The sequence below is a fragment of the Marmota monax genome, unplaced genomic scaffold (assembly GCF_021218885.2).
Source record: "Marmota monax isolate L192 unplaced genomic scaffold, Marmota_monax_Labrador192_F-V1.1 WCK01_AAM20220418_F8-fsc00022, whole genome shotgun sequence".
NCBI classification, from domain to species: Eukaryota; Metazoa; Chordata; class Mammalia; order Rodentia; family Sciuridae; genus Marmota; species Marmota monax.
The window spans coordinates 986,455-1,002,432 of NW_026695215.1; the positions used below are offsets into that span (position 1 = coordinate 986,455).

General features: G+C 44.1%; 2 protein-coding genes across 11 annotated transcripts in view; one reads left to right on the forward strand and one right to left on the reverse strand.

Moving 5' to 3' along the window:
- Med12l (mediator complex subunit 12L) overlaps window positions 1-15,978 on the forward strand; it is a 266,032-nt gene that overhangs the window by 202,238 nt on the left and 47,816 nt on the right. For 5 of the 6 annotated variants that reach the window (XM_058574923.1, XM_058574927.1, XM_058574925.1 and 2 more), the window contains 9 exons: window positions 117-235; window positions 1,152-1,295; window positions 2,257-2,420; window positions 5,025-5,156; window positions 10,123-10,350; window positions 11,136-11,277; window positions 12,944-13,064; window positions 13,394-13,495; window positions 14,171-14,284. In XM_058574923.1, coding sequence (XP_058430906.1) covers window positions 117-235; window positions 1,152-1,295; window positions 2,257-2,420; window positions 5,025-5,156; window positions 10,123-10,350; window positions 11,136-11,277; window positions 12,944-13,064; window positions 13,394-13,495; window positions 14,171-14,284 — 1,266 coding nt within the window. The remainder of the gene's footprint in view (window positions 1-116; window positions 236-1,151; window positions 1,296-2,256; window positions 2,421-5,024; window positions 5,157-10,122; window positions 10,351-11,135; window positions 11,278-12,943; window positions 13,065-13,393; window positions 13,496-14,170; window positions 14,285-15,978) is intronic. The other variant, XM_058574924.1, reaches the window with a different exon arrangement.
- The window catches only part of P2ry12 (purinergic receptor P2Y12), a 42,059-nt gene that overhangs the window by 13,168 nt on the left and 12,913 nt on the right, over window positions 1-15,978 (reverse strand). The window lies entirely within an intron of this gene.

The following is a 15,978-nucleotide window of genomic DNA, read 5'->3' on the forward strand; positions in this document are numbered from 1 at the left end:
GATGTGAGCTCTTCAGCCTGGGATCAATGATGATGTTAGATAATGAAAAGTATCTATTTAAAAAGTCAGGAGTTTGAGTAAATGGAAAATAACCTATGTGTTTTATGTTCATTTAGTTGGGGATGAAGGGCAAAAAGCCAGAAAGAACAAACAAGAAACATTTCCAACCCTGGAGACGGTGTTCACAAAACTCCAACTTCTGTCATATTTCGATCAGCATCAAGTGACGTCTCAGGTAGCCATTTAAAACTATCTTCTTATGTATTGCATGTGTCACCGTTTCCTGAAAAGTCCCTTTTGTGCAATATGTGTTTTCAGCCTTCATGAATTTTTTCACATGAATATGTCACTGTGCCTGGCAAAGGGTGCTTTTTTTAAAAAAAATATTTTATTTTTGTAGTTGTACTTTATTTTTATTTATTTATTTTTTGTGGTGCTGAGGATTGAACCCAGCGCCTCGCACAAGCTAGGGGAGTGCTCTACCGCTGAGCTCCAGCCCCAGCCTTCATGAACTTTATACATATATAAAACTATACAGTTTGTAGATGGACACAATACCTTTATTTATTTATTTTTATGTGGCGCTGAGGTCAGTTCCTCACCCATGATAGGCAATTGCTCCACCACTGAGCATCAGCCCCAGCCCAGGAGCTTGTTTTTATTATGTAACCACTTTTACCTTATGTTAATAATCAGTAATATATAAAATAATCCCTAATGCAAGGCTGATGTTATGACTCCCTGGCCCCGTAGCACACATGTCAATGATTAAAATGAAATGCCATGACATTGAGAAGAAACCAAATCTATTTTATTTTACAAATCCTTTGATGGTTATTTAGACACATCGAAAAGCTGTTTGAGGGGCCGGTTCTGTGGCTCAGTGGTAGAGCGCGTACCTCGCACATGTGAGGCTCTGGGTTTGATCCTCAGCCCCACATGAAAAAAAAAGAAAGATATTGTATCCATCTATAACTAAATAAAAAATAAAAAAAGCTGTTTGATCTGTACATGGTTTTGGTTTCTGTGAAAATATGTTTTAATTTTCATCTAGTAGAATGTCATAAATTCCATGTCTTAGCGAAGTAAAATAATTTATCTAAAAGATGGTTTGGGAATCGGTGTGTGACGGCCTCACTCTGTCTGCTCAGATCTCTAACAACGTGCTGGAGCAGATCACCAGCTTTGCTTCAGGGACGTCCTACCACCTCCCGCTGGCCCACCACATACAGCTCATCTTCGATCTCATGGAGCCCGCACTGAACATCAATGGACTCATTGACTTCGCTATACAGGTGTCAGAGAGACCGCGTTTCCTTAACTTTGGGAGAGCCAACCTATCAGGCATTGCGGAATTTATGTTTTAAAATGTATTATTTTTAAATTAAAAAAAATTGAGACAGGGTCTCATGGTGATGTCCAGGCTAGGCTTAAACTCCAGCTGGTCTTCATTGATCCTTCTGCCTCAGCCTCCTGAGGGCTAAGATGACAGGTCTATGCCACCACGCCTAGCCTAAATTTATTTAAAATTGACACTCAAAACCATAAAAACTGTTCATATATAGTTTTATGTAAAATATACAAATAAATAGGGGTTCTGTGTAATATTTCTATGAACGTACACATTGTACAATGTTCGTTCCAGGTTAAACATAACTTGCCTCATGGAATATTTATCATTTCTTTACAGTGAAAATTTTCAAAATCCCTTCTTCCAGCTCTTTGAAATGTGCAGTATGTCCTGGTTACCTGTAGCACCAGAACGTCTTGCTTCCGACTGTAGCTCAGTGCCCATTGATCAGCTTTCCCCATCCCTCCCCTATCCCACTCCTCCTGGCCTCTGTTGGGCACCTCAGCCCATTTGAATGGAACCAATTGCTGTTCATTAACACAGTTGTGAGGACCAATAAAGTCCTTAAAATTTGATTTAGCTTGTTTCTTTATTTCCTAGTATTATTAGTGAATGGATTTTAACCTTGATTTCCTTATTCTGTAGTATATATCAGCTTCACTGATCTATTCCAGTACTTGGGGCTGCCTGGCACTGGGTGCTTCCTCATCTTACACACCCTCGTGTCCAGACAGAAGAACACAAAGTTCTTGTATAAACAGGCTTAAAAATAAAAAGATGTCTGATTCATGAGTCCACGTTCTCCACTGCAGTGGCGCACAGCACGGAGTGCTCATGGTTGCTGAGACTGGTTCTCCTTTGTGTTGTGGCACCTGCATTTTTTCATTCCTTCTCTGTTCTTACAGTTGCTGAATGAGCTGAGTGTCGTGGAAGCCGAGCTGCTCCTCAAGTCCTCCAGCCTGGCAGGCAGCTACACCACGGGGCTCTGCGTGTGCATCGTGGCCGTTCTCAGGCGCTATCATAGTTGTCTGATCCTGAATCCTGAGCAGACAGCCCAGGTGTTTGAAGGGTTGGTATATAAAATGCCACCGTTTTTCAAATCCGAAAGTGTCTGGTACTATTAAGAGAACAATAGTGCCTGTTTTTATTTCAATTAAAACAGTTAAAAGAATACTCCTGCCACCAAGGCTCTATCAGAGGAGGAGACAGAATCACTTTTCTGGTTAAGCCCGAGGCCTTCCTCCTCTCCCTCCTCCTTGCTGCCTTCCTGATCACGCCCTGGTTTCTAAGAACGGGAGGCTGGTCATTGATGGCCTCCATCCTTCATGCTGCCCAGCATCCTGGCTCATTAAGAGGGAATGCTTGTAACTTCTCTTTTCCTGTAATTTTGGTTTTTTGGAGAATCCAACACCAAATACAGCTTTGCATTCATTGTCAGTGAAGTGATGCTTCAGTTTCATCTTTGTGATTCACAGCATCTTTTGACAAGAGCTAACTTAGAACCAGTGTCTTTGTTTGTTCTTGGTGTGTTGTGTGCTTTTGGTTTGTGGCTGTTATAGAGTTTGCTCTGCTGCTGCCAGTGGAGTTGATCTGAGGAGATAAACCTGCTCTGCCCATCAGAGACAGAGGCTCGGGGGCCCAAGGTAAGGTAGAGCCAGCCCCGCTCTGTCCACTCCCCTTTCCCCCACTGGGCTTTTTACACAAACACAGCCTCCCATTTTTCTTTTTTTTTTTTTTCCTCCTAAGCTCAAAAGAAGAGTTCTTTGGTGCAGCAGTGACTGTTTGCTGTGATCTAGCACATGTGATTGACTATGTTGTTCCTCAGGTGGCCTCGGTGGAGCAGCAGCTTTCTGGGGCACATCAAATGGTACCTTTTGTGTATGTTAACTGTACACTTAGATTAGGAAGTGAAGTCTGAAATATCTCAGAAACTTTACTATGCAAGAGCATATCTATCTTTGAATTTTAGTATCATTTTATAGGTCAAGAAACTGGGACTTGGGCATTTTAAATAAAGGGTTTGGTAGGTAGTGTAGCAGTGTATGTTGTCCAATATAACATAGACAATGACTCTCACGGCTTTTAACAGGTCTTCCTGGTTGGGAGTTTATTCCTATTATTCAAGCTATATCATACTTTAAAGATTGTGCATGGAAATCCTCTAGTTGTTCATGAAATCATTTTGTTGAGTTGTGACAAGTACAGGTTTGGTTTGTTTGCAGTGCTGGGGAACTGAGCCAGGGGCCTGGTGCGTGCTGGCCAAGCGTTATCCTGCTAAGCTACATCCCAGCCCACATGACAAGTGTTTTTGCTTGACTGTGTTTTATGTTTTAACTTGAAAAGAATTTTAGTATCATTGATTTTTACATTTTAAATTTACATACTATTGAATATTCATAAAATTATGTTTGACGTTTCCTTTTCTTTTTACTTGATTATACGTAGTAAGGGTAAATATTTTTCCTCAAATGATGACATTAGTTTTTTTGTACTTATGTGAGTGGTCATCCAGAATCACAGTGTGATGCCTTCCTCACCTCCAGCAAGTCAGAGAAGTTGAGAAAACACTACTACACCCTGGCTAGCTGACCATTTCTCACGTGTTTGTTTCCTTTAGACACAGTAGAATTCTTGGCTTTAGGATGTATCGGGATCTCTTTTGTTTATGTAGTCAACCACAATTCCAGTCACTACTTTTAAAAATGATTGTGTGAGGTTTTCCTCTAATGGTCAGCTTCATTCTCTGCTGGCTGGCCCATCTCTCACTGTTCCTTGCCAGGGTTTGGGATGCTCTGGGCATTTCTTCAGGTAGTCCCGGGGTCCCCCTTGGCACCTGTACTCCTGCTGTCCATTGTGGCTTGGGCCCTGCAGATGCTTCTGCTTCCCCTGTCCCCTCAGCATGGAGAGGTCTAGTCTGGGGGGCCCAGGCTCTCCTCCCCTTCTGCTGTGCGCTGGCTGCCTGCCCTGCTGCAGGCCCTTCACCTTTCTGTGCCTGGGAGCCCCTTTTTATGGTGATGGTGGTGGGTGAGAGTACTGGTCCCATCACCTTGACTCCTGTGGTGTGGTGTCCTGGGGAGACCCACAGCAGAAGGCCTGGTGGAGGAGCCAGACTCCCACAATCGGGCCCAGTGAGTGCCCGGGCGAGTTCACCTGGGCGTGGGAGAAGCATAGACAGAGGCCTTTGCCTGGCGGGTCACACAGAATTGTATGCGTGACGGGGTGCTTATGACCCTAGTGGTCATAGAGGATGTCACTATGAAAAGAGGTAAACCGAGATCAATTTTTTTCCAGCTTGCCTCCCAACCTGCATTCCCCAGTGATGCCAGATCCAGCCCAGAAATGGAGGTCTCCCAGGGTTATTTCCTGGAGCTGCTGCCTTACAAAGGCTCAGGCCCATTTGTGACTCAATTCAATCAGCAGGTCCTCCCCTCCACCTTTCCACCATGTCCCTGTCAAAGGGCTCAGTGCTTCTTCAAGTACAGCTTGCACACCATCTCTCGTTGTCTTTGTTTCTTGAAGTTGTATAGCATTTCTGTACCTCCTCAGAATATTGGCGTTCAGAGATTCAGTTTGCTGTGCTGGTCATCGAGTCGTATGTGGGCACCTCGTTCTTGAAGCCTTGGGTGAGGGTGCACTACTGTGTGGGCCTCATCTGCCTGTGTCTTGTCCTCAGGTTGTGCGGTGTGGTGAAGCACGTCGTGAACCCCTCAGAGTGCTCTTCCCCCGAAAGATGCATCTTAGCCTACCTCTACGACCTCTATGTGTCCTGTAGCCACCTCAGAAGCAAGTTTGGAGACCTCTTCAGGTGGGTAGAAGAAAGTCCAAGAGTAGCAATGGGATCACAGCTGTGTTTGTCTGTGACTCTACCAGTGTTAGTAGCCTTTTTCATAATGAAAGGTGATCATGGTTATTTTTGTCCGGTGCTAATTTTGATAAACTCAAGATTTGATGAAACTGACTATTAAAAATACATAGTGGCAATGAAAGGTAGACCGTTAAACTATGAGTTGGTTTCCTCCCTCCCACCCCCAGATTGAAACGACTTTAGTCTATAACCATCTAACCTTGGCTAATTTTGTGTCTTCAACAATCAAAGGATTTTTTCTTTAAAAGTTTTTTTTGTTGTTGTTCTTGCCGGGAATGGTGGCACAAGCCTGTAATCCCAGTGGTTTGGGAGGCTTAGGCAGGAGGATCACAAGTTCAAAGCCGACCTTAGCAAAAGCAAGGAGCTGAGCTACTTAGTGAGACCCTGTCTCTAAATAAAATACAAAGTAGGGCTGGGGATATGGCTTAGCGGTCAAGTACCCCTGGGTTCAATCTCCAGTACCCCCCCCCCAATTTTATTTTTATATTCTCTATAACTTTTACAGATATAGTTTATTTAGGTAAGTCATATTGGAATGATGATAAATATTTAATAAATCTTTATATTTTAAATTTGAAATTCAATTTGAATCATGAATCTAGTAGGCGATTAATGAAGCAGTATTTGGTGTTTTTCTGGGTTCATATTCCTCCTGGCATTGATATCCCCATTTTTTGACCTGGCTTTTTATGTTACTTTGGGTGGATTTAATACCCTCTGCACATCTTGAAGTTACAAATTGCTTTCATTTCTTGGTTAGGCATGGAAGGTTCTGTAACTCCATTTACTTCTCCACAATTTTTCCAAACAGTTTTTCATTTTTTTCCTCTCTTAAAAAATTTACTGTTTAGTACGTCCTATGACTTACTAAACAGTAAATTTCATGTGAATTAGGTTTTTATATAAAAAAATTACTAGTATTTTCATGAGTAGCATTAAATCAACATGCATCAAAAAATGCAAGACGACCTAATTTGTATTTTGCATTGTGTTTGTATTTAGGCTCAACTTAACTCATTTCTTGATATACAAGAAATATACCCTAGTTAATCATTAAGAAGATATTGTAAAATCTGCAGTTAACCTACTTGCTATCTTAGTCTTCATAAATGCTGCAATTGTTGGTTCATGAATGTTTTTTCTATCAATAAATCTCACTGCTTAAGGAATGCTTTATGTTAATGAGTCCAGGATATTTTATATGTAGAAAAGATTTTTTTTATTTTCTCAACCCTTATCCAGAATTCCTATTAAATTACCTTCTGCTGTAGGTATCATCTCCCATTTCCAAGTAGTACTACGTCTGTTTAGCTCTGCAACTTTGAGATAAACCTGGGGGAAAGCATTTGAATTTCCCTTTCCTGGCCTCCCTGGGAGTGCTTTTGTGGGGCTGTTTTCTTGCTTGCTTCTGCACTTCCTCTGTGTCTCTACTTCCTTGACCACCTATTTCAGGTGGCATGTCCACCTCCCTCTCATTCCCTGGGTCTCAGCCTTGCTCAGGGGGCTCAGGTAGTCAGGTGCTAGGAAGTAACTTTAGATAATTCATTCTAGGATAAAGTAATATCTGGCCAAAAGAAATTTGGAATCCTCAGGAAGAGCAAGGAAGAGGTGGTCAGCAGTTGTCTGTCCCTTCTGTGCCCTGTTTCATTTGGGTGAATCCTATGAGCCCTGCCTCCCCAGTACCTAGAGTCCACTACTCCTTGGTGCCCTCGTCACTGCCGCTCTGATCGTCCCTTGCAGGGCCCCATGCAGAGTCGCCCCAGCTGGCCTTCCTGCTTCACACCTTGACCATGTCCACTAGAGTCACCCGCTTAAAGCATGGTGTCTCTTGGGTTCCCAGTGCTGCCTCGCCTCCTGGCCTTCGCTGTGTGCAGTGCCCTGCTCTATTCTGCTCCCCTTCTCCTCTGTGTGCTCTGCTCTGACTGCCCGGCCCTCCCCCTGCTCCTTCCTCTGATGTGTAAGCTTGCATCCACCTTGGGCTTTCACACCTGCTCTTAACTTGCTCGTGGCACTCACTCATACACTCACCCCACACTTCCTCACCTCCGCCTCCCTGACCACCCTCTGCTCATTCTCAGCATCTTAGATGGACTCAAGATTTGATTAAACTGAATATTCAAGGGCATTGTGTATTGATCCTGGCCTGCTTCCAGGAGAGCAAGAGGCCGCCTGCTTTGCTCACCACTATAGCTGTGCAGCTCCTAGGGGGCACAGCCAAGGCAACAGACATCAAAAAGTCATATTTAACAGTACTTACAAAAATACAAAAATGTTATACCTCGTAATGCATTAGATGGAGCAAGCCTTTGTAAATCATCTGAGTGAGTCTTAGGAAACCCCTTTCCACAGAGATGATGTAATCTTAGAACAATATTCTTCTGTTACTCTGTGTGGAGTTTTCAGTTTCAGTTTAGAGTTTTGTGAGCTTTCTCATTCATGCTGTGGTTCCTGCTAGCTCTTGTCTGATGGTGAACTTCCCCTGACCGCCCCCAAAGCTTATTTAACCACCAGTGCTCCCCCACTGCAGTGCAGGTAGGCAAGGTGAGTTCATTCAAGCGCTATGCCAGGAACAGGGACTTAGGGGACCCGCAGCGCAGTGTGGTGTTCCAAGGACCATTCCTTGGTAAGGGGCAGGTGCACTTTCTAACGATTCCATAAAGCAGCGGGGAGAGGTGTAGCTTTCTTGGGCTGTCTTTTGCTCCCCCTTTCTTTGTTTTGAGACAGATTCTCACTGTGTTGCCCAGGCTGGCTCTAAACTGTGGGCCCAAGTGACCCTCACATGGGGCTCTGCCTGGCTGGGCTGCTGGCACACACCACTGCGCCTGGCCTCTCGGGATCAGAGATCGATTTGTAGTTTGGAATTTGGTAAAAAAGGACCATCAGGCAGAGATTTCCATTAACATACTGATTAAACAATTGGATCATTTTGTCTGTGATATCATCCAAGCCACCCGTGAGAGGAATATTGTGGAACAGGGAATAAATTGAATGCCAGGGCCATCTACCGGGCACTGTGCTGGGCACACTGCTTGAGCACTCACAAGAACCAGGAAGTAGAAATGGCTTTCCCCAGGAACAAAGAAGTGTCCTGGCCTTAGTTAACAGTGAGCAATCCTGGATCTGAACAGGCTCTGAGGCTGTACGCTGCTGTCCCCAGCCCTCCAGGTCTTTCTGCTCCTTGTAGCCGCAGAAGGAAAGGTCTCAGCCATTGGCTTGGTTTCCTCTGTGCAGGCAGCAGAATGTGAGGATTGGCGTGGCCTAGCTGGTCGCCAGCATTTGATTCAAACACAGAAACCCATCTAGAAAGTCTGTACTAAAGAACACAGGAAGCCTCAACATGCAGGCTGAGAAGACCTCACCACTAGCCAGGTTCAGAGGGACCCTGCAGTCCACTTAGAGAAACCTGCCTCCTGGAAGGGGAGGGGTGGGGCTCATAAACCAGAAGCAGAGCAGAAGAGCTGGGATTCTAAAGACAGACTGGAGAAACTGATAGAATTAAATGAAGAGTTGAATGAAAAAGAGGTAAAGCTTTAAAATTTGTAGAAGTCCCTTGTACTAAACACTCAAGGCTTTGGAAGGCAGAGGAAATGAGGGATATGGTCGAGGGGAAACAAGGGAGGGTCTGGTCTGGGTTTCATTTTTAGTGGGAACGTGAATGTAGTAAGTGAGAGTGAATAAAGAGTAGTCAGGAAGAACAGGTGGGTAGAAGCACCGGGACCACAAAATGACTGTCATTTTCAAAATACCACAATTCTCTTTTGCCAATTTATATCCCTGCATGATGGCCAACAAGTTTTTTACAGAAGTCCTTTGCAAAGAAAGAGAAAAAATATAGAGGATAGTAATTATTCGGTTTGTCATTTGATCCTCTCGGTGACACCTGGGCCTCCCTGGCATCATTTGGCACTGGAGTCATTTGGGAGCCCTTGTTAAACACACAGCTCAGAGTACCTGTGTGAGACCTAGGAATCAATATTTTAACCAAACAGCCCAGAAGTGGCTCTGAAGGACGAGGGCTGAGCTGAATGGTCTCGATTTCTGACAGCTGTTGGCACTGACAGTGCTTCAGGATAAAGCATCCACATGCCTTTGTATATTTGAGGTACTCATTCCTGGCTAATGTAGGTGCATAAAAAAGCTGTATATCGCCTTAACCACGAATCAGTTTGCTGCCCAAACTTAATCTTAAGAGCAGCCTTTCTGTTGCGCTGAAGAGCTCTTGAGTAGAGCACTTGAATTTGCTCATGGACTTGCTATCTGCAGCAGATGGGCAGGAATGGCTGAGTTCATATGCAATGTGAGCTTTGAAACTGGAGCATCTCAGTGCTGGCTATGGAGTAAATCCATCCACATCCCTTGATGCTTCTGTTCTATCTTTGCTCAGATGTAGCTCATGAAAACCTCAAATATTTCGCACGATAAACCAGGGTCTTAAAAAAACTTTGCCGCTGTTGAGAAACACTTAGGGATGACGTGACCAGTTCTTTGCTCTTGTACAATTTGCCTGTTATCCAGAGCCCCCTGGCACATTGCAAGCTCCCTGAAGTCAGGAACATGCCTTTCCTTTCTCTGCTGTGCCACAGTCCCATAGTCACATGTCTTACTTAGCATGCAAATTCCGAAGGCCACAGTGTCCCTAGAGGAGGAGGTCTTTGGCATGTGCCATCAGGACTACAACACCACATTATTCTGATGTGTAATTGAATCTATTTTTATTCTTAAGAATAGTTGCAAATGTTGCAAACTTGAGTTAGTTGTTGGAAGCCTTAGTAAGTTCTGTGATTTATAGAGCTTGTAAACTGTAGAAAGTCATTTAAGATTAGTTATCAGCTTTCTTAAGTGAAATGGTTTTCCTATTATTCTAGTTTTTGTTTTTCCTTTTTAACTTCTCTTCTTGTAACCTCAGTAGTGCCTGTTCTAAAGTAAAGCAAACCATATATAATAATGTGATGCCTGCAAATTCCAACTTGCGATGGGATCCCGACTTCATGATGGATTTTATTGAGAATCCCTCAGCTCGAAGCATCAACTACTCAATGCTGGGCAAAGTCCTCAGTGACAACGCAGCCAATCGCTACAGCTTTGTCTGCAACACGCTTATGAATGTCTGCATGGGCCACCAGGATGCCGGCAGGTGAGCCGGGCTACCGGGAAGGCATCACTGACAAGGACTTGGGTGACTTGGGACTTCTTTGAAACAAGTGTCTAGTAAATGTCTGGGCTCACACCTGCCTTTCATTTGCTACCCTGACTCTATCTTATTTTATTCATTATTTATTTACCTCTGTTCTGTTCAAAAATTTTCTTAACCTGAGAAATGCCTGCTTATGTCTTCTTGCTTGGGCATTGGATGTTTTAGGTACTGTCTATTAAGTTATAGTATGCATTTTCCAAAAAAATGTATATAATAAAATACCTATATTTTGAAAACTACTATATTTGAACTTTTAAAAAGGAAAAATGTGATTTAATGAAAACAGAAGGGAGACCAGTAGCACAGTGGATGGGGTTGGGGAAGAGGAGAGAGGGAAAGAAGAGATACTGGCCAGAGGACTTGACAGGATCATGTTATGTGCATGTGCAAAGATAGCATGATTAATCCCACTATTGTGCATAATTGCAACGCATAACGAAAATGTCAATTTATAGATCAGGTCTGTTCACAGAGCTAAAAATGTTCTAATTCACATGTGTACTGGTAATTGTTTGTCACTTAATAGTGTTGATTATTCAACAACGTTTGAAGTTGTTAACATATACCTTTGCTCGGGTTCCAGTGTATCTGACAGGTGGGTATTGCTTACATCCTTCTGTCTAAGAAGCAGAAGGCTTGTTGCTGGTAGTGAAATGTGCTCATGGCTATGCCACGCGCGGTCACCATCCTGCCGACTGCTCACTGCCCAACTCTCTCCTCCTTAGGATTAACGACATAGCCAATTTCTCCTCCGAGCTGACCGCCTGCTGCACTGTCCTCAGTTCAGAATGGCTGGGGGTTCTGAAGGCTCTCTGTTGTTCTTCCAATCACGTGTGGGGGTTTAATGATGTACTTTGCACTGTGGATGTAAGTTTTCTTTTTTGTTTAAAATTGTGTAATTCAAAATTTAGTTAGTGGGTAATCTGTTTTTTAAAAATTATTATGTACTTGACTCCGTTTTAACATTGTAAAATATTTTTTTCTTTCTCTGTCTGAAAGTAATAAGCCACAGTGTAGTTGCCAAGATTATTTAATATGCAAAAAATCAGAAATAAAATAGATAGCTTAATCTATAGCAGAAATGCCAGAAGTTTCCTGAAATTTCCATGTAGCTGATATGGATGATCACTTCAGAGCTGTTTGTTCTTCATTTTTTTAAATTTATTTTTTAGCTGTAGTTGGACACAATATCTTTATTTATTTGTTTTTATGTGGTGCTGAGGATTGAACCCAGGGCCTTGCATGTACTAGGCGAGCACTCTACCGCTGAACCACAACCCTAGCCCCTATTCTTCATTTTTATCACATGGCAGGGGACGTAACTGAAGCATTTTTCATTATGAAGAACCAATATGTAGGTTTCTAAGAGTATAGATTTTGTTATATTGCGCGGAAACGCCCAGGTATAGGTTCAGAGGATGCTCAGTCTTTCTTGGGGATCAAGTCTGGACACTGATGAATAGCTCCCCCTGCTCCCGATATATCACTGATTATCTCAACTAGCAGGTTACATACATGTGAATTCGTTAAACATCTGCCTCCGTTCTTTATCGTGCCTGCCTGCTGTATCCTGTTGGAGCAGAATTAGGGCTAGGGTCTCTTATGTTAAAGAACTCTATGTTTTAAAAGCTGCCTCTGGCTGAGGGCTTATTCCTAGTTTGCAGACTCTGCCAGGGTAGGTAGTCCTGTCTGTGCAGCTCAGTGTGCTTAGACTTTTATACACGTTAACTCACGAGTGGTGGTCTGCTCTTCTAGCAGAAAGACACATTTTTATCTTGACTGTAGTTCCTTACTTAGTCTCTCGGTCTTTTTGTTGTTGTTGTTGTTGTTGTACTTTGCCTTCTGCTTTAATCCCTCATCTGTAAAAATGGATTTTATAATAGTATGAACCTCTTGGTGCTAGGCTATCAGAGGAGGTGTTTTGTAAATTGCTGGCCGTGGTCCCTGAATTATGGTGCCAGTTGTGAAGGCCGCTATTAGTCATTTTTCTCATTATCTTGTGCACGTGTTTCGTGGAGTCTGTAAAGTCAGAGATTTCACTATGAATTGATTTTCTTCCTCTTTTGCAATTTGGAGTTAGTTGGAAACTTTCAGAGTTTTCACAACCCATTTAGTCCCTTTGAGCATCTTTGTTGCCACATAAAGAGTCTCCAGAACACCGTCAGGGATGTCTTTCTGCTAAGGGGCCCTCCTATTTTCTGTTTTCTCTGACGTCCTCTGGACTTACTCCGACTCACATTGGGGTGCATTCACACATCCCTTAGTGATTTCTTGATTGTATTTTTTGTCTTTTTTCAGTTGTGGGTTCATGAGCTATAGCCCAGTGTCCTCTTGTAGCTCTGGGGGGTGGGTAGACTCAAGGTTTGTCTTATAGAAACAGGCCTGGGGGGTAACAGTCTCACATGGCTGTTCCCTGTGGGTTCATGGTGGGACTGAGCTCCTGGGGGTGTTGCCTACATTCTCTTAGGTATTGATCTTTGATGTGGCTGAGAAGGGTGTCAGGTATTAAAACCTGTCAATGTTTTTCTTGAAGGTGAGTGACCTTTCATTCCATGATTCATTAGCTACTTTCATTGCTATTCTGATAGCACGACAGTGTTTCTCCCTGGAGGACGTCGTGCAGCACGTGGCTCTCCCCTCTCTCCTAGCGGCAGGTAAGGCAGCCTGGAGAGCTGTGCTGGCTGTGGGCTCGCTGCCTTGGAGGGGTGGGTCGGGCTGTTAGAGCACAGGGTGGGTGCAGTAGGAGATTCTAGCTGTATGTGTGCTGGGGGTGGCTAGAGGTGGCAGGGCAGCCCAGACCCCGCACATTAGCCCTGGAGACAGGGAATGGGAGGCTGTTGCTCTCCCCAACCTGCCTTAGGAGCACTCCCATCTCAGAAGAGAGGGCTTACTTTTCTTGCTCTAAGGAGAGTTGATGTAGGTTAGAGCAGAAGACTTAACTTAGTAGGAAGCCTGAGGCCTGTCTTTCTGTCCTGCTTTCTAGCTTGTGGAGATGCGGACGCGGAGCCCGGGGCGAGGATGACCTGCCGACTGCTGCTTCATCTGTTCCGCGCGCCACAGGCCTGCTTCTTGCCTCAAGCCGCCGGTGAGCTGGCTGCAGCATGTCAGTGGATAGAGGCCGGAGCTCTAGGTTCTAAGTGACCGTGTGGGCTCTACGTTTTGTGATTTCCTTCCTGATTTTTGTGGGCTTGATCTGGGGGCAGTGAAGGAGTGAGAGGGTGCCACTAGGAGGGCTGGCAACACCTTCCATTTATGTAATATCAGGAAATATTGAGAAATCAAAACCGGGAGTTAACAGTCAATAAAAATACCTCTGCTCTTAGGCCAGGTCATCCTGGCGGGCAGTGCGGCCGGAAAACATACTATATATGTCAGTTCTGAGCCCCGCCATCCCGACTTAAGGGGATGGTGACTCACTTATCCTTTTCCTAAGGTAAGCGATGATTCCTAGGGTATTAGTAAAGCCTCTTCTTAGATCCCTTCCATCCACACGTGGGCATGTCTGTGTGGGAATCCTGCTAATCTTTTTGCTACATCTCTCTGAGGAGCAAAAACATTGTTTTAACAATTAATAATTAAGAAAAGGTTAAGTAAGAATACTGGCAGTGTGTCTTAGTGAACCCCAGCCTCAGGTTAAGCAGGCCAGTGGCAATTAAGCGCCCACAGCCCAACAGTGAGAGGCCCTGCCGGCTGGGGGTGATTATGGAAGATCATTAATGACGGTGACGAGACTGTTCAAGGCTTGTTGTTGTTTTCACAGGCAAACCTTTCCCCGGAATAAGATCGTCTTGCGATAGACACCTCTTAGCTGCTGCTCACAACAGCATTGAAGTGGGAGCGGTTTTTGCCGTATTGAAAGCCATCATGATGCTCGGTAAGACCTTCCTGGCCCTGCACTTCTTGGCTGATCACCAGATGTGGAGGCAAAACCATCTGTGTTCAGCTCAAAATCTAATTAATGTTGTTGAAAACCTGGTTTGTTTTGTTTGTTCTCCTGGAAAAAGAGAGCTGGCTTTCCCTGAGTCCATGGGCAATAGGGCTCTTAGAATTTCTGTCCCTCCTCTAGTCACCCTGGGGGTATTTAAATACACATACTATTGTTCTGTTTTAGTTGCTTGATGCTCCTTCTGATGTGACCTAGATTCTGAGACAGGGTTGCTTTGCCTTCAATTGTTGGCAGAAATACTACCCAAGGAAGGACAGGGATGACGTGGTGACATCCCCGAAGGCTTAGCTCTCAGCCAGGCTGTGTTCCAGGTGCAGAATACCAGGAAACCTGGAGCTTAGTCCGAGTGCTTCTGCTGAGTTGGAGACCCTGAACATTTTTTTCTGTCTGTTTTATTCATGAATCGGGTGATAATCACAATGATGTTTGTATTATTGATTAATCGGTATTCGCGGTCACAGTGATTTTTTTTCCATCTGATTCATAGTGTCCAAGACGTCCTGTATATCTTTTTTGTGTATGTGCTCCTGGAGTGACAGCACTGTCTTCTGCCCATCAAGTGTCGATGACATTTTCTTCTGTATGTCATAAGGAATGTGAATGGTTGGAAGACTTGAGTTCATAGTGCTTGATTCCAATTTTGAATACCCTCTTCTAGGCTTGACTACATAATAGTTACCTCTTACATTCTTAGTGAGCTCCCTTTGATCAAAACAGAATAACTGAATGATAGGAGCTGCTTTAGGTGGGTCTTAAAGGACACAAGTGAGGACAGAATTCTGTAATGCTTGACAAATGATGCCTGAGGATTCAAGGAACAATAACATTTTTCCATGAGGCCCTGGGTTCAATTGTTTGTACCACAGAAACAAAACAACAAAACCAGAGTTTTCACAAAATTACCTATTAAAAGTTCACTTGAAAAGAACATATGAATGTGTATTTTGTCTGTAATTGGGAATGCCCATGGATTCTGTAGCCAAAGGGAAGGGTAGAGCCAGCTATGGGCAGCAGCCTCTGCTCGAGCTGAGGAGGTCCTGGGGCAAGAGTGCCCACTTCCCTGCTCTGAGGGTGTCTCAAGGGAAGGGTGGCTCATGGGACCTACTGAACATACAAACCTAGGGACTAGATTTGTTACCCTGTTATTTCTAAGGCTCATTTGAGAAACCAGCAAGAACTAGGTTTTCACTAAATTAACTTTGGAAGCCTGAATCTGTAAGTGACCGAAGTTTTAATGGCAGAAACCAAGATGACTGCCATGTGGACACAGGCTCTTTGATTTATAGCACTGGTCTGATCCCAAGTAAAATCTGCCTACCTCTGAATATTCAAATAATATGGCAAATCCTCCAGGCCTGAAAGGTCAGGATACACCCAGTAAAGGTCAGCAGAGCCATGGCCTAACAGCCTCATGTACTCTATTGACCACACAGCTGCAGAAGATTCCAGCACCTCCTCCCAAGCCACCTCCCGCATTCCGGTCACTGATGTCACTGCCAGGTCCTCACCTGGGCCTGCAGTGGTGTGTGTCTTTGGATTGTTCCTGTAGAGGTTTTAGTGTCTCTGCCTCCCTGTGTTCTGACCAGCGTCGTCCCAGCTCCCTCCCCGTGGGTCTGCTGAGA